Here is a 22,325-nt window from a genome sequence, read left to right as displayed (position 1 = left end):
ACCATTCTGGCCAACATGGTGAAACTCTGTCTGTACTAAAAATACAGAAATTAGTTGGGTGTGGTGGCGGGCGCCTGTAATCCCAGCTACTCAGGAGGCTGAGGCAGGAGAATCACTTCAACCCAGGAGGTTGCAGTGAGCCGAGATCGCACTACTGCACTCCAGCCTGGTGACAGAGCAAGACTCCGTCTCAAAACAAAACAAAACGAAAAGGAAATACTGAGGTATAAATCTAACAAAACATGTACAGAATCTGTGTGATAAAACTACAAAATGTTGATTAAAGAAATAAAAAATCTAAAGATTGGGGAGACATACTGAGTTTATGGATTGGAAAAATCAACATTGTAAAGATGTCAACTCTCTCTGAATTTATATATAATTTTAACGCAATTTCTATCAAAATTTCCATAAGGTTTTTTGATAGACATACACAAACTTATTTAATAATATGTATGGAAAGGGAAAGATCCTAGAATATCCAAAACAATTTTGAAAAAGAAGAATAAAGTGTTTTAAGTCTTACTGTATAGCTACAGTAATTGAGCACTGTGGTATTAGAGGAATAGACATAAATACAAACCAATGGAAGAGAACAGACAACCCAGAAATAGATCCATGTAAATATGCCCAAATATTTTTTGCCAAAGAAACAAAAGGAATTCAATGGAGAAACAATAGCCTTTCAATAAGTGGTGCTGGAGCAATTTAACATCCATAGCCAGAAAAAATTAAAAAAAGCATCTTGACCTAAACCTCACACTTTATGCAAAAATTTACCCAAAATGGATCATAGACTTAAATGTAAAACATAAAACTATAAAACTTCTAGAAGGAAAAAGCAGGAGAAAGTCTTTGGGACCTAGGACTAGGAAAAAAGTTCTGAGACTTGACACCACATGCACAATCCAGGAAAGGAAAATTTGATTAAAAGGATACAAAAAATTAGCCGGGCGTGGTGGCGGGCGCCTGTAGTCCCAGCTACTCGGAGAGGCTGAGGCAGGAGAATGGCATGAACCTGGGAGGCGGAGCTTGCAGTGAGCCGAGATCGCGCCACTGCACTCCAGCCTGGGTGACAGAGCGAGACTCTGTCTCAAAAAAAAAAAAAAAAAAAAAAAAAAAAATTAAAAGCTTTTGCTCTACAAAAGACCTTCTTAAGAGGATGAAAAAAAAACCCCACAAAATTATAGACTGGGAGAAAATCTCTGCAAATCACATATCTGACAAAGGACTTGTGTCTAGAATACATAAAGAACTCTCAAAACTCAACATTACAAGTCAAATAGTCCAATTTGAAAATAGGCAAAATATATGAACAAGTATTTTATTGAAGAGGATACACAAGTGGCAAATGAGCACAGGAAAAGATGTTCAACGTTACCAGCCATTACAGAAATGCAAATTAAAACAATGAGCTATTACTACACACCTATCAGAAAGGATAAAACAAAAAATGGCGATGACACCATCAGAATGCTAAGAAATTGGATCATGCATACATTGCTGATAGGAATGAAAATGGTACAGCCACTCTAAAAAATAGTTTGGCAGTTCCTTTTAAAACTAAAAGTAGAAGACTCAGAGTAGCCAAAGCTGTCCTAAGCAAAAAGAACAAAACCAGAGGAATCACATTACCTGACTTCAAGTTATACTACAGAGCTATAGTAACCAAAACAGCATGGTACTGGCATAGAAACAGACACAAAGACCAATGTAACAGAATAGAGAACCCAGAAACAAATCCACACATCTACAGTTAACTCATTTTCAACAAAGATGCCAAGAACATACACTGGGGAAAAGACAGTCTCTTCAATAAATGGTGCTGGGAAAACTGAATATCCATATGCAGGAGAATAAAACTAGACCCCTATCTTTTACCCATATATAAAAATCAAATCAAAATAGATTAAAGACAAATCTAAGACCTCAAACTGTGAAACTACTGCAAGAAAACATTGGGGAAAATCTCCAGGACATTGGTCTGGGCAAAAATGTCTTGAGCACTATCCCACAAGCATAGGCCACCAAAGCAAAAATGGACAAATGGGATCACATCAAGTTAAAAAGCTTCTGCACAACAAAGGATACAATCAACAAAGTGAAGAGATAACCCACGGAATGGGAGAAAATATTAATATTTGCAAACTACCCTTCTGACAGGGGATTAAAAACCAGAATATATAAGAAGCTCAAACAACTCTATAGGAAAAAAAACTAATAATCCAATCAAAAGATAGGCAAAAGATTTGAATAGACATTTCTCAAAAGAAGACGTACAAATGGCAAACAGGCATATGAAAAGGTGCTCAACGTCATTGATCATCAGAGAAATGCAAATCAAAACTACAATGAGATATTATGCCATCCCAGTTAAAATAACATATAAAAAAGCCAGGCAATAACAAATGCTGGCAAGAATGTTGAGAACAGGGAATCCTTGTACACTGTTGGCAGGAATGTAAATTAGTACAACCACTATGGAGAACAGTTTGGAGATTCCTCAGAAAACTAAAAATTGAGCTGCCATATGATCCAGCAATCTCACTACTGGGTGTATACCCAAAAGAAATAAAATCAGTATATCAAAGAGATATCCGCACTCTTAGATTTGTTACAGCACTCTTTACAATAGCTAAGATTTGAAAGCAACTTGTGTCCATCAACAGATGAATGGATAAAGAAAATGTGATACATATACACAATGGTGTACTATTCAGCCATAAAAAAGAATGAAATCTAGTCAATTGCAACAACATGGATGGAAGTGGAAATCATTATGTTACGTGAAATATGCCAGGCACAGAAAGACAAACATGGCATGTTCTCACTTATTTGTGGGATTTAAATACCAAAACAATGGAACTCATGGACATAGAAAGTAGAAAGATGGTTACCAGAGCCTGGGAAGGGTAATGAGGGGCTGTGGGGGGCAGAGGTGGAGATGGTTAGTGGGTACCAAAAAATAGAATGATGGCCGGGCGCGGTGGCTCATGTCTGCAATCTCAGCACTTTGGGAGGCCAAGGCGGGTGGATCACTTAAGGTCAGGAGTTTGAGACCAGCCTGGCCAACATGGTGAAACCCTATCTCTACTAAAAATACAAAAATCAGCAGGACGTGGTGGCAGATGCCTGAAACCCCAGCTACTCAGGAGGCTGAGGAAGCCTGGGTGACAGAGCAAGACTCTATCTCAAAAAAAAAAAAAAAAAAGTAAGACCTACTATTTGATAGCACAACAGGACAACAGGGTGACTATAGTTAATAATAACTTCACTTAATTGTACATTTTAAAATAAGAGTGTAACAGGATTGTTTGCAACTCAATGTATAAATGCTTGAGAGCATGGATACCTCATTCTTTTTTTTTTTTTTTGAAAGGGAGTCTCACTCTGTCGCCCAGGCTGGAGTGCAGTGGTGTGATCCTGGCTCACTGCAATCTCTTCCTCCTGGGTTCAAGCGATTCTCCTGCCTCATCCTCCAAGTAGCTGGGACTACAGGTGCATGCCACCACGCCCAGCTAATTTTTGTATTTTTAGTAGAGACAAGGTTTCACCATGTTGGCCGGGATGGTCTCGATCTCTTGACCTTATGATCTGCCCACCTCGGCCTCCCAAAGTGCTGGGATTACAGGCGTGAGCCACCGTGCCCAGCAGGATACCCCATTCTTCATGACGTGCTTATTTCACATTGTATGCCCTTATCAAGCCATCTAATGTACCCCATACATATAGACACCTACTACGTACCCACAAAATTAAAAAATTTAAAAAAAATTAAAAAAAAAACCTAAAAATGGACTTACCATGTGACCTAGCAATTGCACTCTTAGGCATGTATCTCAAAGAAATAAACATTTCTTTTCATGCAGAAACTTATGTTTGAATGTTTATAGTAGCTTTATTCATAATAATCTCAAACTGGAAACTATCCAAATGCCCTTCAAAAGTTGAATGGTTAAACAAATTGTAGTTCATTCATACCATGGAATACTACTCAGCAACAAAAAGTAATGAACTATTGATATACACAACAGCATGGATGAGCCTCAAAGATATTATGCTTAGTGAAAAAAGCCCATCTCGGCCGGGCGCGGTGGCTCACGCTTATAATCCCAGCACTTTGGGAGGCCGAGGCGGGCGGATCACGAGGTCAGGAGATCGAGACCACAGTGAAACCCTGTCTCTACTAAAAATACAAAAAATTAGCCGGGCGTGGTGGCGGGCGCCTGTAGTCCCAGCTACTCGGAGAGGCTGAGGCAGGAGAATGGCGTGAACCCGGGAGGCGGAGCTTGCAGTGAGCCGAGATCGGGCCACTGCACTCCAGCCTGGGTGACAGAGCAAGACTCCGTCTCAAAAAAAAAAAAAGAAAAAAAAGAAAAAAAAAAAAAGAAAAAAGCCCATCTCAGCTGGATACATGTTGCATAATTCCATGTATATAACATCTGTGAAATAACATAGAGGTGGAGAACAGATCAGTGCTTGTCAGGGGTTAGGGATATAGGGGTGAGGGTGGATGTGGCTATGAAGAGATAGCATGAGGGAGTTTTAGGGGACAGTACAGTTAAGAGTCTTTATTGTGGTAGTACTTGAAGCTACATATGTGATAAAACTGCATGGAGCTATGCAGACACATACACACACACAGATGATTGCATTTATAACTGGAGAGATCTGAGTAAGCTCTATGGTTTCTATCAATGTTAACTTCCTGGTTTTGCCATTGTATCTTGGTTATGTAAGACATTAGCACTTACATGCTAATGTAAGGAGGAGACTGGGTGAGGGGTGCATGGGACCTCCTTGTACATTTTTTAAAATTTCCTGTACAATTCTTAGAATCTAATAATCTGCAGGGAGGGAGGCCCAAGAGCCCTGCCACCAGGGCCCACCTGGCTCCCACTCCTGGCTCTGCCCTCTGCTCGCTGCTGCGCCTCCAGCTACCTTCTCTGTTCCCAAACCTGTTTCCCCCGGCCTCTCTGCTGCTTCTCTCCTGTTGTCTCATCTTTTGAAACTCCCCTCCTATTGCAATATATTAGAATCAATAATTATTTCAAAATAAAATGTTTAAAAAATATGTGCATGGTTAATATCAACACATCAACCTTTGTAAGTCTCTTCTAGTTAGTTGATCAGCCAATCAACAGTATCCGTTGAGTATGCCCATGAGATGGGCTTAGATGTAGAGAATTAAAAAGGAAGAGAATCAAATCAAAATAACCCAAATCACTGCGATGTAGCAGTCCCAGGAGTGAAGGAGCCTACAGTCCCAGTAATGGCACCCGAGCAGGCACACTGAAGGGACCAATGCACAAGTGACTTTCCAACACTCCAAATCCAGAGATTCATTTTGAGACAGAGAAGGTGAAGAAATGAAAGGAAGGGTATTTCAAAGAATGAGACAACAAGAGAGAAGCAGCAGAGGGGCCGGGGGAAACGGAGGTGTGGGAATAGAAGAGAGAGCCTGAGGCACAGCAGCGAGCAGAGGGCAGAACCAGGAGTGGGAGCCAGGTGGGACCAGGTGACTGTGCTCCTGGGACTCCCTACCTGCACGAAGGCTCCCAGGATTTTCCGGGCTTCCTGGTAGAGCTTCTCTCCATCCCACTGAGGGTTGAGTCTCTTTAGTTCTCTGGCCAGCCGGTTATGCTCGCGGAGAAAGAGGGTGTGGGACGCGGCCAGCAAAATATGCTCTGAGGCTCGAGAATCTCCTGAAAGCCCAGAAGGCAGGAAGTTAGATTCTCCCTAACAGCCCCAGGACCCAGTAACCTGCACAAAGAAATGATGGTGCCCCACAGGACCCCCCCCCCCCGCCCCATCAACAAGCCCTCCTTCCCATCAGGTGAAGAGGGATGGGGAGGGGGTGCTGAATCATAGGTTTGACTCTCAGTTCTGTATACACACTTTTTAGCTGTGTGACCTTGGACAAGTTACTTAACACTTCTGAGCCTCGGTCTCCTTACCTATGAAAATGAGAATAAAGCCTATCACAGCACTGTGACAAAGGCTAGTGGTGACAAACTACAGAGTAACATTTTGCTAATTATAACCCAGCCGCCTTCTAGGAAGGGGGGCTTCGAATGAATGAGGAGCTTTTTACTTCACAGAGCAAATTTGAAGGTTTTAGGAATGTGGGTTTGAGATGGGCAGCTTGGGTAGGGCTGAGTTCCTTTGGGTAATAAAGGGAGAATAATCTGGCGATGGGGGTCTATAGTGGGAGGGAGAGAGGAGTAAGGATGGGGGAGCAGTTAAATGGCCAAAGACCAGGTGTCTCATAAGGGGATAAGGGACTTCTCCCTGTGCCCTCTAATCTTTAGGGGAGTCTGTCTATCTATCTATCTATCTATCATCTATCTATCTATCTGGACAGTGTTGCTCTGTTGCCCAGGCTGGAGTGCAATGGCATTATCTTGGCTAACTGCAGCCTCAACCTCGTGGGCTCAAGTGATCCTCCTGCTTCAGCCTCCAGAGTAGCTGGGACTACAGGCATGTGCCACCATGTGTTGCTAGTTTTTAAATTTTTTGTACAGACAGGGGTCTTGCTATGTTGCCCAGGCTGGTCTTGAACTTGTGGCCTCAAACAATCCTCCCACCTAAGCCTCCCAAAGTGTTGGGATTACAGGCGTGAGCCACTGCACCAGGCCAGGGAAATCTATTTAAAATTGCAAATTCTTGGTGTGAGTGCATATTTTTATGAAAAACAAAAAAGAACTCAGTTTTGTGTCTGGATTGATGTAGGGTATATGTGAACACAAAATCCAAAAGATCTATAAAGGTATCTTGGCCTATGAGCTGGCCTTCTGCAATGTCAGGGTGGCCAGGGGGTTTGTCCAAAGAGAGAGGATGTTTGAAGCTGGAATGGCCTCTAGAAGCCGGAGACAGAGAGGACCAGGAGGGCACCTGGAGTGAACAGAATTGGCAGGGCTTTGGTCATGCATAGGCTGAATGGAGTGAGGATTTTGCCCCCAGGTTACAAAAAGCTTTAAAAATATACATTCCTCTTCATCTAGAACTTCCTCTTCTGGGAAATTATCTTAATAAATGTATTAAAAATGAGAACAAAGATTTATCAGTGAAGATGTTCATTACCTAAACAACAGCAACAGAACACAGAAAAACTGGAAATAACTAAATTCCCCAAGTAGGGTTGAGAAAATAAATGATGGTAATATGTGTCATGAAATACCAGGCAGTCATTAAAAATCATGTCATAGAAGAACAGTTAATGGCATGGAATAGATTAAGTGAAGACGTCAGGTTTTGGAGCATTACTTATAGTAAGACCTGATTATGTAAAACAATGTAGAACTGTATCTGTGATAGAAAAAATACTGGAAAATAAGCATGAAAATGTTAACGATGATTATTGGTGGGTAGTGGGATTGTGTGAATTTTCTTTTTCTTTTCTTTTTTTTTTTTTTTTTTTTTTTTTGAGACGGAGTCTTGCTCTGTTGCCCAGGCTGGAGTGCAGTGGCGTGATCTCGGCTCACTGCAACCTCCGCCTCCTGGGTTCAGGTGATTCTTCTACCTCAGCCTCCCGAGTAGCTGGGACTACAGGGGTGTGCCACCACGCCTGGCTAATTTTTTGTATTTTTAGAAGAGACAGGGTTTCACCGTGTTAGCCAGGATGGTCTCGATCTCCTGACCTCATGATCTGCCTGCCTCAGCCTCCCAAAGTGCTGGGATTACAGGTGTGAGCCACCATGCCTGGCACTTTCTTTTTATTTTCTTCGTTACTTTTCTGGACTTCCTGATTTTGTTTTACAGTGAACACATGTTCTTGAATTCTTTATTCATCTGGGCCCTTCTGCTAGTCCTGGACCAGTGCTAGGGACAGCAATGGCTCAGTGTGCATTTTTCCAGAAAGACGACAAGAAGGGGGCAATGGTAAAGCTTCCCTGGATAATCCCCTTGTCCTTGGGCCCTTCTCTTCCCAGGCTAGACTCACCTGCCAGGAAGCAGGGCACACGGGCAGTGGTGTTGATGAACTCACAGGGGCTTGGCTTCTTGCTGTCATAGGGCAGGTAGGGTAGTCCATGGTCTGAGACCTCCTGGTTGACAGCCATGAGGCCCAGGGGGCTGCTGAGGTTGCGGAGGCGGCTGGCCAGGCTTGGCTCGGAGCTGTACACAAAGCTGGCATCCAGGAAGGAGGTCAGAGCGTTGATCTGCTCTCGGGCCAGGGACTTGTAGGGTGGAGTGGGGCAGACGAACCCGGCTCGGAAGAAAGGCATGCATTTCCCTTGAGTCCTCGCCTTGGGGTCATAGGGTGGGAACTGCAGAGAGAGTGGGCATAAGTGACTGGGCAGGGGTGGAACAGCTGGGCCCTGGCAACCTCTCCCCAGGGCAAGTCTGGATGCAAAGATGCTGGTGGCGCCCTGCTGGGAACCTGGTACCAGACACTGACCCCAGACACTTCTTGCTAACATTACACACCCTGGGTTCATAATATCCTGAAGTTCCTTACATCCTGTTGTGTGAAAGAGCTGAGGGTAATCATTCAGTCCTCACGGTGACAGCTCCAAATTTCTGGTGGGGAGGGAGTCCTGAGCTCCCTGGACAGGAAAGCAGGACACGAGGTGGGAACAGGTTTGTTAATAATTACTACTAACGACAGCTGCCATGTATTTATTTTGGACTTACCATGTGCCAGGAATTAGGCATACTTTAACTCATCTCAGTCCTCAAAAAAACCCTGTAAGGTGGACAATTCAGTTCCATCTTATAGATGAGAAAACTGGGGCTCAGAAAAGTTAAGTAAGTTGCCTAAGAACTTATACACTGGAAGGGAAAGATGTAGGATTCAGATCATTGTCTTCATTCCACAGTTTATGCTCTTTATACCACAGCACATAGCCTCGATTCATTCTTTGAGTGAATAAATGACTCTCCAACTGTAATACCCACGAATAATAAGAAAAGATGCATTGCTGCAAGCTCCTCTCCCTTCGGCTGGAAATCCCTACAGATCCCTGCTGCTCACTCAGATTCATCCAGGTTTCAGGTCCTTCTGAGTGGAGTTGAAGTCATCCTCCACAATGATGTACAGCAGTATAAACTTTATCATGTACAAAATGAATCTCTGGTGATCTTAGTAAAAATGTAGAATCGATTTCCTAACGTCTTGGGTGAGACTTGAGATTTTGCATTTCTTTTTTTTTCTTTTTCTTTTTTCTTTTTTGGGTTGGAGTCTCGCTCTGTTGCCCAGGCTGGAGTGCAGTGGCGTGATCTCGGCTCACTGCAACCTCCGCCTCCCAGGTTCAAGTGGTTCTCCTGCCTCAACCTCCTGAGTAGCTGGGACCACAGGCATGTGCCACCTCACCAGGCTAATTTTTGTATTTTTAGTAGAGACGGGGTTTCACCATGTTGGCCAGGCTGGTCTCAAACTCTTGACCTCAGGTGATCTGTCCACCTCAGCCCCCCCAAGTGCTGGGATTATAGGCGTGAGCCACCTCGCCCAACTGAGATTTTACATTTCTAATAAGCTCCCAGGTGTTACCAATGCTGCTGGGTCGGAATGTAGACAACCTTCTCCAGTGTTCCCATTCTGCTATCAGTAGTTTACTTGTCCAATTCCCACACTGGCCCTTTGTTCTTGAGAGCAGGAGCAGTGTCCTGTTCACTTTGGAATCCTCAGCGCTTAGTGCACTGCCTGGTATGGGGTGGTCAATGTCTATTTACTGAATAAACGGATGAGTGAATGAATGGACACGTGAGGCGTGGGAAACTACCAAATCAGTATCCAAGATCTATCCAGAGATCCTAGCTGATGAGCTGGGAATGTCTGCTACATCAGGGTGGGCAAGGGGCTAGTCAGAGACGCCCAGCTGCAGGACCCTACCATAATGGGGAAGCAGTTGTCTCCCTGAATACAGTACTCATCACACTGGGCTTTGGAGTACTCGCTACTCCCCAGCTCGGTGTCAGGGGCAAAGTCCAGGTCGTGATCCACAATCTGACCCCACTGCATGAAGAGCAGGGACCTGTTTTGGTCCAGAACACCCTCCTCATTCAGATAGCCAACAATCTTGTTAGATACCTCCCGGGCCTACAGATGGAGAGAGAAGGGGAGGGCAGATTAGAGGAAAAAGTGCTTTGAGGATTCAGATGCAACTACAGCTTATTAACTACCTACCATGTTGCCAGTACACTTAATTCCTACGAGGAGTTTGTGAGGTGGGTGGCATTAACCTATTCGGTATCGGGGGAGATTGAATCCTGGACAGGTGAAGTCAGTTCTCCAAGGTCGTGCCGCTACAAAGGGACAGGGATGGGATTGAACCCAGATCCGTATGACTTGATGACTTGCCAAGCCAGTGCCCTTTCCACTAAGAGAGGGAAAACAAAGACAGGCTGCCTCTGAAATGCGAGCTAGGGAGGTGCCAGGTGTCCAGGAATAGGAGAGGGGCTCTGGGTAGGGGCTGCCAACTCGATAAGGCCAACAAATAGGACCTCCAGGCAAACAACAGCTGATGCACTCCAGGGGCGGGGGCTGGGGTAAGCGCGAGCGGGATGGGGCAGGGAGGCCATCTGCCCGGGAGACCCCAGGGTATCTGGCCTGCGGCGGCCGGGACGTGACCACCACGTGGCCGGGCTCCGGGCTCCGAGCTCTGCTGCCCTCTAGCGGAAGGTGGGGGTCTGTGCAGATCTCCTTCGCGCACCCCTGCTGCCCCCACCGATCCCTCCTCCTCCTTTCCCCGCGTGTTTGGACAGTGCATCCTGTCCCCTCTGGCTCCCATCCTTCACCCCCGCCCGGTCTGCCCTCACCAGCGGGAGAGGGAAGCCGTTGCGCGTCTTCCCCGGCGTCCAGCCGAAGGGCAGGGAGAGCCCGTCCTCGTACTCCGCGGGCAGCCAGCGCGCCAGAGCCCTGTTGGCGGCGCCTAGCGCAGGCTTCCTCCTGCAACCAGCACGATCCTCGCTGAGTTTCGGCAGGGCCGGTTCCGGGGCTCCAAAGCCCAGGACCCCATGGGGGAAGGAGCCTCTGCCCGAGGCGGAGGGGACGCAGAGAAGGGGGCCTCTCAAATGTGGGGTCTCTGAACTGCGCCCACCCCTTGAAGGCGCGGGGCTCCCCCGCCCCGGGGAAAGGTGCCGCTTCTAGAGACACACAGTGGGCTGGAGGGAGAGGGCTGGAGACGCGCGATCTTGAGAAGGTGGGGAAGGTGGGAACGCCAGCCCAGGTGGGCAAGGCAGTGGCAGATCTGCCTGAAGTGCCCAAGGGACAAAGGCCTTGGCGGGGCGGGGCGGGGTGGCTGGAAGTGTCGGCCCCCACACCCCAAGCCGCGCCACCTGTTGTTGCAGTCTCCCGTAATGGTGCGGTAAGGGCTGCACTGGTCGCATCTCACCACGGGAGCAGGAGCACCACAGCCCACCTCCAGAGACAGTGAAGTCAAGTCCAGGCTGGGATCTGAAACAGAAGGGACCCCAAAGGGACTGAGTTCTTTCTCCATTCACAGGCACCCGTGGGAGGCAGGAAATGGAGACCAGAGGTGAACCTGCATGTTTTGGAATGCATTCCGTTCTAAGTAAGCGTTTCTCTAGTGGTTTCTCAATTAATCTGACAGCACATTAAGGTAATACATTTTATTCCCATTCTACAGGGAAGAAAATGAGAACACAATGTTCAAGAGACTTGCCCAAGGCCACACAGAGTAACTGGGAAGGTCCCCGGAATTGCTAGTCATTCCTGGTATACCAGGTCCAGATTCATTTGAATTGACAGACCTTTCTTTTAGAATGGAAATACCCCGGGAGGTTAAGCATATGTCAGTATGAGTTAGTGTGTAAAGACTGCTTTCTTCTAAAGCTTCGTTTACATCTAAAGTACCAAGCAAGCAGCGACATAGCTAGGACAGAGGTTGGGAAGGGACAGGTAATTTTTCAGTGAGGGGCAAGGGTTGTGGGAGGAGTGACAGAGTAGGGGGGCTTTAGGCATCAGAGTGTTCAGTGTGGGCACAGAGTGGAGAGAGATGCCCACTTCTGAACGCATACCCTCATGCACACTGGTGTCTGCAAGGACAGGGAGGTGAGGGAATCTGGCTCATGGGGGCTTCTTCCGGGGGTGGGGGGCATCTCTGGAAGGTGGCAGGATTTCAGCCCTCAGAACCTTTTGTATTTCAGAGGTCAAAGTGCTTCCTACTTCTTACCTTGTTCCAGTTTCCTTCTTTTGGAGCTTTGGAATTTGCCCAACTCCTGGGCCAGGTATCCCCCCTCACTTGATGTTTTCCCAGGGAGAACCTGCAGCCTTTTTCTCCTGTCAGGACCAAACCCCTTCCTCATGACCCTCTGTGGGCTGTGGCATTTGGTTGGGGGTGAGAGTGGAGGGGATGGAGGAAGCCATGACCAAGCCATCAGTTAAGTTCATTTACTGAAAGCTCCATCTTACCCAGAACAAGGTGGAAATCTTAGCTCCTGTGACATTATCCCAGTAAATCCCCCTCACACATGTGGCTTAAATTCCCCTCTACTAGAGGAAGTGGTGACACTGCGGTTTAGGACAAGGAACCCATGTTTATTGACTTTAGCACTTCCTTTGGGCAGAGGCCTTTCAGACAGTGTTATACAAAGAGCACCAAAGTCCCCTCACTTGGAGTCGGCAATGTGAGCTTGCTAGGTCTCACTTCCTTCCTCTGCTAAAATGGCATTGCCCTAGCTGTCCTCTAAGCCCCTCTTTGCTCTGCCAGTCTCGTCTACGGGTCTAAGAAGGGAGAGACAGGAGTGTTCCTCTGAGGAGATAGCTCTCAACAGGAAGTGCAGCTTTGGGTGGCCTCTGCTCTCTCCTGTGGGGAGATGACCCCTTCCTGCCACAGAGGGCTGGTGGGTTTTCTGTACCTGTGACATTGGTCAAGGACGTCTTCTGCCTCAGTCTCTTTAGAGACTCCTCCCACACCTGTCCATTGCGGATGGCTGTGCGCGTCCGGCCTTTGGCGTGCTTGAGGTATTCTGAGAGCTGTCGGCTGGTGGGAGTCTCAGAACTCATGGCGGTCTTCAGCCTACAGTGGAGGGAGATGGGGATCATGGTCTGGACCCTGTAGGAAGGGGGCTGGGGGCCGCTGGAGGGGTGGGAGGGGGTGTGTACAACATGGCCTCATAACCCAGGCTGCTGCACTGTCCAATACAGTAGCCACTAACCACATGTGGCTATTTAAATTGAAACTTATTAAAATTAAAATTAAAAATTCAGTTCCTCAGCAGCACTAGGCACACCTCAAGTGCTCAATAGCCAGGTGTGGTTAGTGATGACAATGTTGGACAGTGCAGATATAGAACATTTCATCATCCTAGAAAGTTATCTTGGACCCTGCTAGCCTAAGTGGGATTAGAGCTGGACAGACACAGGGGTGGATCTGGGTTCCACCAGGATTGGTTTAATTATATGACCTCTGAGTGACTTCCCCTCATTTATGAACTGGGAATCACAATTTTCTCCCATCAGAGACTTCTGTGTGGACTTTGGGATAGACTGACTGGGATTGGCTCCTGACTGCCACTTTCTAGTTGTGTGCCCTTGAGGCAAATTACTTAAGCTCTTTGTACTCAGTTTCCTTATTGGTATAATGAAAATAATGATAGTAACCTTAGGTTGAACCATGTTGTTTCATCATTTTTGACCTTAAAAACAGCTGTTTTCTACAGTTCGATTCAGTACTTCCTAGGATTTTGGGGAAGAATGAATGTAGGGCCCCCAGAGCTGTATCTGCACAGAGCACACTTTCGCATGTGTGAGCAAAACTGTCACCATCAGCCGGGTCCCAGAGGGGCGGCTGCAAGGTATTTTAGAGTCCCCACTTCACACCATGAACAAAGGCAGGCAGGCCACTGGGCCTCTCTGGGCTTAGCCTGTAAGCTCCCATCCAAGGTTCCAGATGTTCCTTCCTTTCCTGCCCCGCCCTGGGCTCTGCATGCTTCCTCTGCCTGAACACAGATTCACCAGGGACTCACCTCCTGCTCTGCCCTGGGGCTGGGCTCTGTTGGGGGCAGGCAGGGTCTTGGAAGGACCTCTTTGCCATCTCCACAGTCTCCACCCTGGTCTTAGCCGTCATCCTCTCCCATCTAGACAGCTGTTACTTCCACTCCTGTCCTCTTCCCATTCGTTCTCCACAGGGCTGCTGGAGTGATCTTTTTAGCATAAAAATCAGACCATGCCACCGCTGATTGAAGTGTTCTAATGGCTTACCCTGGGGTGACACACCTCCCTGCTCTCACCTTATGCGTGATCCTCCTTGCCTCCTGCCTCCACTGGCCTTCCTTTTCCTGAGCACCCACGGTCTTTCCTGCCTCAGACTCTATGCTGTTGCAGTGCCTGGAATGTCACCCCCATGCCCTCTGCCTGGGTGGCTCCTTCCCGTTCTCCAACAGGCTTCCCTGATCCCTGTGCCTAGAGTGGCATCCCTTGCCCTGTTTATTTCCTTCATTTTCCTTATCATAAATTGTGAGTCACTGCACTGTGTGTGTACTTGGGTAACAGAATGTTTAAATGTGACTCGTTCTGTCTCTGTGAGGCCCCTGAGTCCAAGGACTGACCAGCGGGGAAGGGCTCCTCCACATTTCAAAGCAGGGCGCTGGTTGGCCTGTGCAGGACTTGCAAAGGAGGTGTATGAACACCGGTTTTGTGGCTTTTATGCTGTTCCCCATCTTGAGGCTATAAAGGGATTGAATTTGAGGAGGGAGAGAGAATTTTCCTTTGGAGACATTTGCAGAAATACTGGGCACTTCCCTCCCAACACCATGGGGCTCCTCCTTTGCTAGTTTAATTCTAGGGAAAAAGGTCTTAGGAGGAGGGCTTGACTGTGTGTCCTGGAGTCATGGCTGGGGTTTGACACCTGCCTGAAGAACAGTGTCCTGAGAGCACAGAGAGAGGGGCGGAATCTGGAATCTGCACCGCCTCAACAGCAGGGCGAAGCTGCTAGTCTTCTGGAGGCTGCTTAAAAGGGACCTGCCCCAAGACAGCGTGGGGAGGGGTGAAGGAGTGGGCCGGATGGTCCCAGGCAGAGAGGGTTAGAGCTGGGAGCCACTGGCCAGAGAATTTTCCAGATCACAGAGTTGGCAGCAGAATCTCTCTCTGAATTTTCCAGATCACAGAGTTGGCAGCAGAAGCTCCAAGGGAAAGCACCCAAGGGGAGAGAGAGAGCTTCCGGCCCCTTGAGGACTGAACTGTTCAGGGGATGTAGACTCACCACCCCTTTTTCCTTCCTCCCTCAGCTTAACCCCCAAGGAGCAGAAACCCAGGCTGGGAAGGAGGAGCCCCAGAAAGAGGGAGAAGGAGACTGCACTCTCTTCTCCCGCCAGAGGCCTCAAGCAGTTCTGAGCTGAAGGAAGAGAGCAGGTCTGGCTTTATCTTCTTATGCTGACACTTTAATTCCTGAGATAATCCTGGTCTGGGGACTAGAAGCGTCCAGAGCGTGTTTTATCATCTAAGTCACCAAAAAATTTATCTGACGCCTTGAGAGTTCATTCAAGGGCTGAGGAGGAGTGAGTGGAGGCCCAGGTCCAGTGTAAAGGGACAGCGAGAGGAAAGAATAAGGTTACCTTTTTTCTCAATGTCTACCCTCTCCCTAGAGTGTGCATTTCCTGAGGGAAGCCGCCCACGTTGCCCCTGTACAGGATTGGAGGGCAGTTGACTCCACTGGTGCCCTGTGGGCCCTGGGCTCTTCCCCTTGCTGCCACGGATGCATCTGCTACAGGCTCACTCCAGTAACCTTGTTGGGCTCCTGCTTCTGAGCCACTGGAGTGGCCTGGCTGGGGGTGCCCGGGGATTCCACAGGTGTGCTGCAACACCTCTCAGCCACCTGCAAGCCTGTAGCCATGTCTGACTGATGTGGGCAGATGAGGGCTCTGCTCCCTCGCTCCAAGACGGGACAGGCTCTGAGGAGCAACTTCTGCTCCAGGTCTCCCCGTGGGGTCAGGCTGAGGCTAGACCTGAAGCCACTTGATTTGTCTAACCTCTCCCTTCACTTCTCCTGCTTCTTCACCCCGTCACAGCTTCCTTGTGAGCATTCCCCTAATACGTCACCTGCACCTGAATGCAGGGCTCAGATTCGGCTTCTGGTGGACCTGGCTGAATCAGTCAATATCAGCTGGATGAATGAAGAACTTTTACTGAGAGGCTTTCTGGGACTCTGGAATGCATGGTCCAAGGAAACACTGGGCCACGTGGAAGAAAGTCCTTCTAGGGTTAGATTAGATGTCCTCTTTCAGGTGATGTACAGGCTGAGGACTTTAGGATTTGTGGGCTATTGCTCCTACTTGTCATGTACTTGGAGGGCTAGGAGGATGGAAGGGTAAGTTTCATCATCGTTCGCCTCATTGGCTCCTCCGGGCTGGCCTAGATGTGCTTATCATGAACAGGAAGCCTGTGAAGGGAAGTGTGTGTGTGTGTGTGTGTGTGTGTGTGTGTCTCACGTACCTGGTTCGGGAGTCCAGGAAGGCCTTGTTGACTTGGACCTTGGCCTGACTCACAGTATCGGAGATGGCAGAGGTTCTGGTAGTCTGCGCTTGGGGTTGGAGTGAGGAGCAGGAAGCAGGGTGTCAGACACCACTCCTTTACGATGTCTTCTGCTTTTATCTCCCTCTTTCTCAGCCATTACCCCCACCCCTCAAATCTGGGCAGGCAGGAGATCAAGATTAGGAAAGTTTCATAAGAGTCCTTAAGGGGAAAAAGCACAGAATGGGAAGAATACTCTTGGATCTTCAACAAGATGTCAAAATTGCTCTTTGAGATCTCAGTAGAATGCCCAGAGATGGGATGAAGAGGGAGTGTGGCCACTCAGGGTGGCTTGGGCTACTGGACTGTGGGGATTTCTCTGGTTCCTGGTGAGATGGTCTTGTGGACTATCTCAAGTTCATCAAAGAGGACCCACTGATCACCAGGACTCTGACATAGAGAAGGGGATGGCATGAGAGTAATGGTGGGATTCCCTGTTACCTCTTGTATTGGGGTCTGGAGCATGGAGGACAGGATCTGTTTTCTCAACAAGGAGAGTGTAGCGGGTTAAATAATGGCCCTCCCAAAATTCACATCTGCATGGAACCTCAGAATGTGACCTTATTTGGAAGTAGGGTCTTTGTAGATGTTATGAATTAAAATGAGGTCATACTGCCTTAGCATCAGCCCTAAATCCAATAAATCGTGGTTTTATGAGAAGAGGAGAGGACACACAAAGAAAAAGGCCATGCAAAGACTGGGGCTGAGATTGGAGTGTTGCAGCTACAAGCCAGGGAACACCAAGGACACCAGGGCCACCAGAAGCTGGAAGAAGAAAGGAAGCATTCTTCCCTAGAGCCTTCAGAGGGAGCACAGCCCTGCCAACACCTTGATTTTGGACTTCTATCCTCCCGGACTGTGAGAGAATACATTTCTGTTGTCTTAGGCCATCCAGTTGGTGTGCTTTGTGACAGCAGCCCCAGAAAACCCGTAAAGGGAGACACTCACCTCTTGTGGCAGATGCTGCAGCCTGAAGCAAGACGAGGGAAGCCAGGAGGGCTGGGAGATGGAGAAGGACCCTCATCACTGAAATGAGATGCAAGATCACACCATGAGCCTCTCTAGAGCCCAAGTGGGAGGTTTGAATCACAGAAAGCAGGGGAAGCCCAAGGAGCACCAGACACCCTAACATTGGAACAGGAAAGGAGAGACCACATTAACGAATGAAGCATCTACCATACACACAAGCCTGTGCTAGGTACTGGGAGAGAAGGAAAGAGGAGAAGCCATGGTGGAAGGGAAAGAACTCAGGCTTCAGGATCTAAGGCCCTGAGTTATCATTCTGCATTTGCTCCAAATAGCTCTGTGACCTTGGGCAGGTTACTTAACATTTCTGGGGTCCTGGCTTTCTATGGGAGGAAGTGGGACCAAGTGATCCAGAATGTTCAATTCTGCCCTGACAGCCTGTGGTCCGGAGATGCTGCACCTGTCTTGTCACAGGTGTGAGAAACGCTGTTACCAAGGCTGGAGCCTGTCCTTGAGTTCCCCTCCCTCCTTCCCTCCAGGATGCATTGCTCCCTGCAAGCCAGTTTCCTCTGGCCCAGCCCCAGGGGAGAATGCCTGAGGGGCAGACACTCATCGCCTCCCTTTGGAAACCTGGCAGGGGCTTCCCCTTCCCTCAAAGTGCCAACTTGATGGCAATACTGAAAGAAAGTTATGACGAAGCTCAGAGCTTCCCTGAGCCCACAGCTGTGCCCCAGCCTGCCTGGAAAGATTCCAGCTCATGGATTAACCCCTTCGCCATGAGCTTTAACTCTGAATGCAAGTCTTTAGACTGAAATTTGTGAAGCTTTGTTTTCTGATGAGGGTCTTCACTGGGCTTAGTGGAGCAGACCCCATACATCTTCTGAGGAGATTCTGGCTCTAGCCTGGGGAGGCAGATGGAATGATTGTGTGTTTAGACCATGGTCCTGAGAGGCTCCTCAGCTTTCACAAGAGTGCCTGGGCTCTCCCTGCAGCACGGCGTTCGCTGGTGGAATCCAGAAGCACACCAGGGAGAGCAGCCTCAGGTTGCCCCCCAGCCATGTCTCCCCAGGGCTCAGCCCCCAGAGAGAAATCGCAGTTCTGGATCTTTGCCTGACAGACTTCCCCGCCTGTCTTGCAGACCCTCTCCAAATCATCTCCCTTTGGAATAGGCCAGACCAGGAGAACTCTGTATCTGGATCAGGTCATTTCAGCCTCCTTCACCCCTGCCCACCTCCAATTTTTCCCTCTGCCCTTTTGTGGTCCCCCTAATAATTTGTATCTTGTTGTATTTTTTGCCAGCTAACTCTAGAGAAAGGGCAAGGCATGAATAAATACCTCTCTGGCCAAGATTCTCTCTGTTACTTCCCCCCACCCCAAGATGAGTTCTCAAACAGCTTGACCTCTCAGTGGGCTCTTGTCCTTATACTTGTATGGCCCCAAGGAGGAAGAAATTCTGTGACCTCCTTCCCTCTGTCACCATATTTTGCAACTTCAGGGAACCCATTGCAGGGTTCATTGAGTTAGCAGAAATCTGCCCTTCAGACAAACAGAGATGATGGTTTTGGAGGAAAAGGTATCATTGACTTTAAAAAACAAACTATGGTAAAAAAACATGGCCAGGTGTGGTGGCTCACGCCTGTAATCCCAGCACTTTGGGAGGCCGAGGTGGGCGGATCACTTGAGGTCAGGGGTTGGAGACCAGCCTGGCCAACATGGTAAAACCCTGTCTCTACTAAAAATACAAGAATTAGCCAGGCGTGGTGGCAGACACTGGCAATTCCAGCTACTCGGGAGACTGAGGCAGGAGAATCGCTTGAACCTGGGAGGTGGAGGTTGCAGTGAGCCAAGACTGCACCACTGCACTCCAGCCTGGGCGACAGAGTGAGACTCTGCCTCAAAAAAAAAAAGAAAAGAAAAGAACAACAACAAAAAAAATCCACATAGCATAAAATTTAGCATCCTAGTCATTTAAACTATACAGTACCGTAATGTTAGGTATATTCACATGTTGCACAATGGATCCTAGAATATTTTCATCCTGTAAAAGCTGAAACCTTATACCCATTGAACACCAACTCCCTATTTCCCCTTCCCCGCAGCTCCCGGCAACCACCATATCATTGATTTTTTTTAAAGAGGGCTGTGGGCACAAGAATTCATTATATTGTTCTTTGAACAACTAACGCATTTCATAATAAATGACAAACACAAAGTAAAAAATTAGTCCATTTTCTAAAAAGACGTCATCTGAGACAGCCTGAGGAAGACAAAATCGTAGAAGACATGAAAGTTGAGAAATTTGAACGGGAAACAATACTTAAATACTCAATTCTCCTCTCCTCTTCTTTGGGACCCCCTTCATGCTTTCCTCACTGGAAAGTGGAGGAGGGGGGACTTCAAGGCCAGAAATAAATTATTTTCCCATGTCTCGGGCAATGTTCCTGGTGGGTGTGAAGGAAGGTTGTGAACAAAAATCAGAGCCAGGTAAATACAAGGTCATGTCACCAAAAACGGGGTGTGCAAAAAGATTCTAGAGGGACACTCTGCAGCCAGAACCACACAGGGCAAGAGGGCATGGGGCTTTAGAGTGTAAGAGGCCAACAAGAGGCTTCTGTGATGTGTAGATATTTATCCATATTCTTATCAACATGGTGAGTGCAGAAACCATTTCCCAAGCCCTTTGGTTTGCAGCAAAGCCTGGAGCCTTCCCTGGGACATGAAGCACTATCTGGAGACAGAGCCACAGCCTTTGCCCCTCAAATGCCAGGCTGGTCCACAATCCCATGCCTCTACTCATGCTCTTCCCTATACAATACCCTCTCTGTCTAATAAACTCCTATTCATTCTTCAAAACCCAGACCAAATGCCACCTCCTCTGTGAAGTTTACCAGTTTTCTCCAGGAAAAGTTAAATCGTCCCTTTTTCTGTCCTCCCACGGTATTTCATCCATATCTCATATTACTGTCTTCACATCTGTTTCCCCTATCAGACCATGAACTCCTCAAGAGCTCCATCTTATTTATTTGTTTTCCCAGGACCTAAGCATGTCAATACATAATAAGTGTTGGGTGCATGCTGAATGAATAAAACTCCTAGAGCAGAGAAGTTCAGCATCTGGAGGTCGCAGAGGGAGAGGGCAGAGATGGTCCCTTGGCAAGCCCCTCACACTGTAATGTGCCTACTAATCATGTAGGGATTGTGGTAAATGCAGATTCTGACTCAGAAGGTCACAGAAGGGGCCTGAAAGTCTGCACTTCCAGTAAGTTCCAGGTGATGATGATGTTGCTGGTCTGCAGACCACACTCTGAGTACCAAGGCCTTCCAGACTTTGGTTCTCAATGTCGCTGAGCAGTCACCAAGGAGATAGGGGGAAGGCCTGAGAAGGGATGAAGTCAGAGAGATTCTCTTCCATGACTGTAAAGAGCCCTGTGGAGGGTGGTGGAGTGAGCCAGTAGGAAAGCCATAATTCTTGCCCCATCCCCTGCAGGAACACTCTCTTGATCTTTTGAGTGACTCCAAGATCAGGATGAGAATGAAGAGATAGCTCTTATCAAGCCCTCTAGAGCAGAAATAATCTACTTCAACCAAAAGATTTGAGGCACACGATTGCATAAAAAACAAATATGATTTAACCACCCCATTCTCCCAAAATGAAGCCTGCCTACTACTGCTGCATACAGGTCACACACCTGCTTGAGAGCCAGGTGTCCACAGGGCACTCAAGACAGCTAGGACTAGACATTGAGGGCAAACCAGATGGTTGGATCTGCTGCAGATGGCAGGCATGAGATGCTGGAAATGAGATGAAGACCTGACACCTCTGGCTTAGGGAACCCCTTAAAATACTGCAAAATCTCCACTATAGTGGAGAGGCCAGATTTCACCACACTGTCTCAAGAACAGTACGGGGAGCACCATTCTGTCACTGTTTTCCCCCAAGTTCCTGTGTGACTCTGGACCCATTAAATTGCTTAGGTCTCAGTTCCTAAACAAGGTAGATAAGAGAGGTCTATGGTACCTTCCAGTCCTAAGAGTTCATGATTCTCTGACATAGTTTTCAGACACAGAAAAGCCTTTTTCCCCCACAGTGGTGGGGGGAGGCTTAATTACATTCTGTCTTATACCAAACAAGGGGAGTGTGCCATGGGGTGGCTAAAGCTGGCACCAGAAAGTGCCTGATAGAGACAAGTCCAAATCCAGTGTTAAGCTTTCTGAGAAGACGTTAGGAAATTTCATCATCAACTTTGCAGAAACCAGGAAAGATGAAAGTTGACGAGTCTTACCTGCCCAGTGCCTTGTCTTTTCACAGCAGCCAGGGAGTTGCTCTGCTTGGAGGAGCTGGTCTTTTATACCTTCCAGCAAGAATTTATTTCTGGGAAAGGCCCAGAAAGAAAGATTTTGATGTGGCTTGGAGGAGACGCTGAGGCTTAGCAGGAAAGACCGTGTGACTCCGGGCAGATGCACCAGGAAACTGCAGAACGGCAGGGATTGGTTGATGCAATACCACTGACTGTGGGTGAAGCAACTCCTCTTTCCATTTTCCAGCTTAAATGCATGATCCTGATCTAGTCCCGGAAAGCAAAACCTCACGCCCTGAGCACATTTGTCCCTCTTAAGCTCCTAATGGGATCCGAATAGCTTTTAGAATTATGGACAATTATTAGGTTGGTGCAAAAGTAATTGCAAAAACTGCAATTATTTTTGCACCTAGCTAAATGGTTCTCCTCCCCATTCATATATTCGCTGCCCTTTGATCCCTCTCTTACTTTCCACCCAATTTACTATGGAATCCAGTGGATTCATCTTTTGGATTTAAAATGATTAATAAACATTAATTTTTTTGGTCAAAATTTCAAAATACTTTTGGCCACCAAAAGGTGAGAAGAGC

At 47.6% G+C, this 22,325-nt stretch overlaps 1 protein-coding gene across 2 annotated transcripts in view; it reads right to left on the bottom strand.

Annotated features, from left to right (window-relative positions):
• The window catches only part of LPO (lactoperoxidase), a 30,355-nt gene extending 8,479 nt beyond the window's left edge, over positions 1–21,876 (bottom strand). Inside the window, exons 1-9 of one of the 2 annotated variants that reach the window (XM_032162837.2) lie at positions 21,721–21,876; positions 17,420–17,497; positions 16,394–16,481; positions 12,820–12,980; positions 11,278–11,395; positions 10,759–10,888; positions 9,833–10,039; positions 7,943–8,267; positions 5,545–5,705 (exon numbers count right to left, since the gene is read on the bottom strand). In XM_032162837.2, coding sequence (XP_032018728.1) covers positions 5,545–5,705; positions 7,943–8,267; positions 9,833–10,039; positions 10,759–10,888; positions 11,278–11,395; positions 12,820–12,980; positions 16,394–16,481; positions 17,420–17,495 — 1,266 coding nt within the window. In that variant the 5' untranslated portion in view covers positions 17,496–17,497; positions 21,721–21,876. The remainder of the gene's footprint in view (positions 1–5,544; positions 5,706–7,942; positions 8,268–9,832; positions 10,040–10,758; positions 10,889–11,277; positions 11,396–12,819; positions 12,981–16,393; positions 16,482–17,419; positions 17,498–21,720) is intronic. The other variant, XM_032162839.2, reaches the window with a different exon arrangement.
• Positions 21,877–22,325: the final 449 nt, after the last annotated feature.

The sequence above is a fragment of the Hylobates moloch genome, unplaced genomic scaffold, assembly GCF_009828535.3.
Source record: "Hylobates moloch isolate HMO894 unplaced genomic scaffold, HMol_V3 SCAFFOLD_10, whole genome shotgun sequence".
Classification (NCBI taxonomy): Eukaryota; Metazoa; Chordata; class Mammalia; order Primates; family Hylobatidae; genus Hylobates; species Hylobates moloch.
The sequence above is the reverse complement of the archived record's forward strand: the minus strand, read 5'-3'. Positions and strand labels throughout refer to the sequence as shown.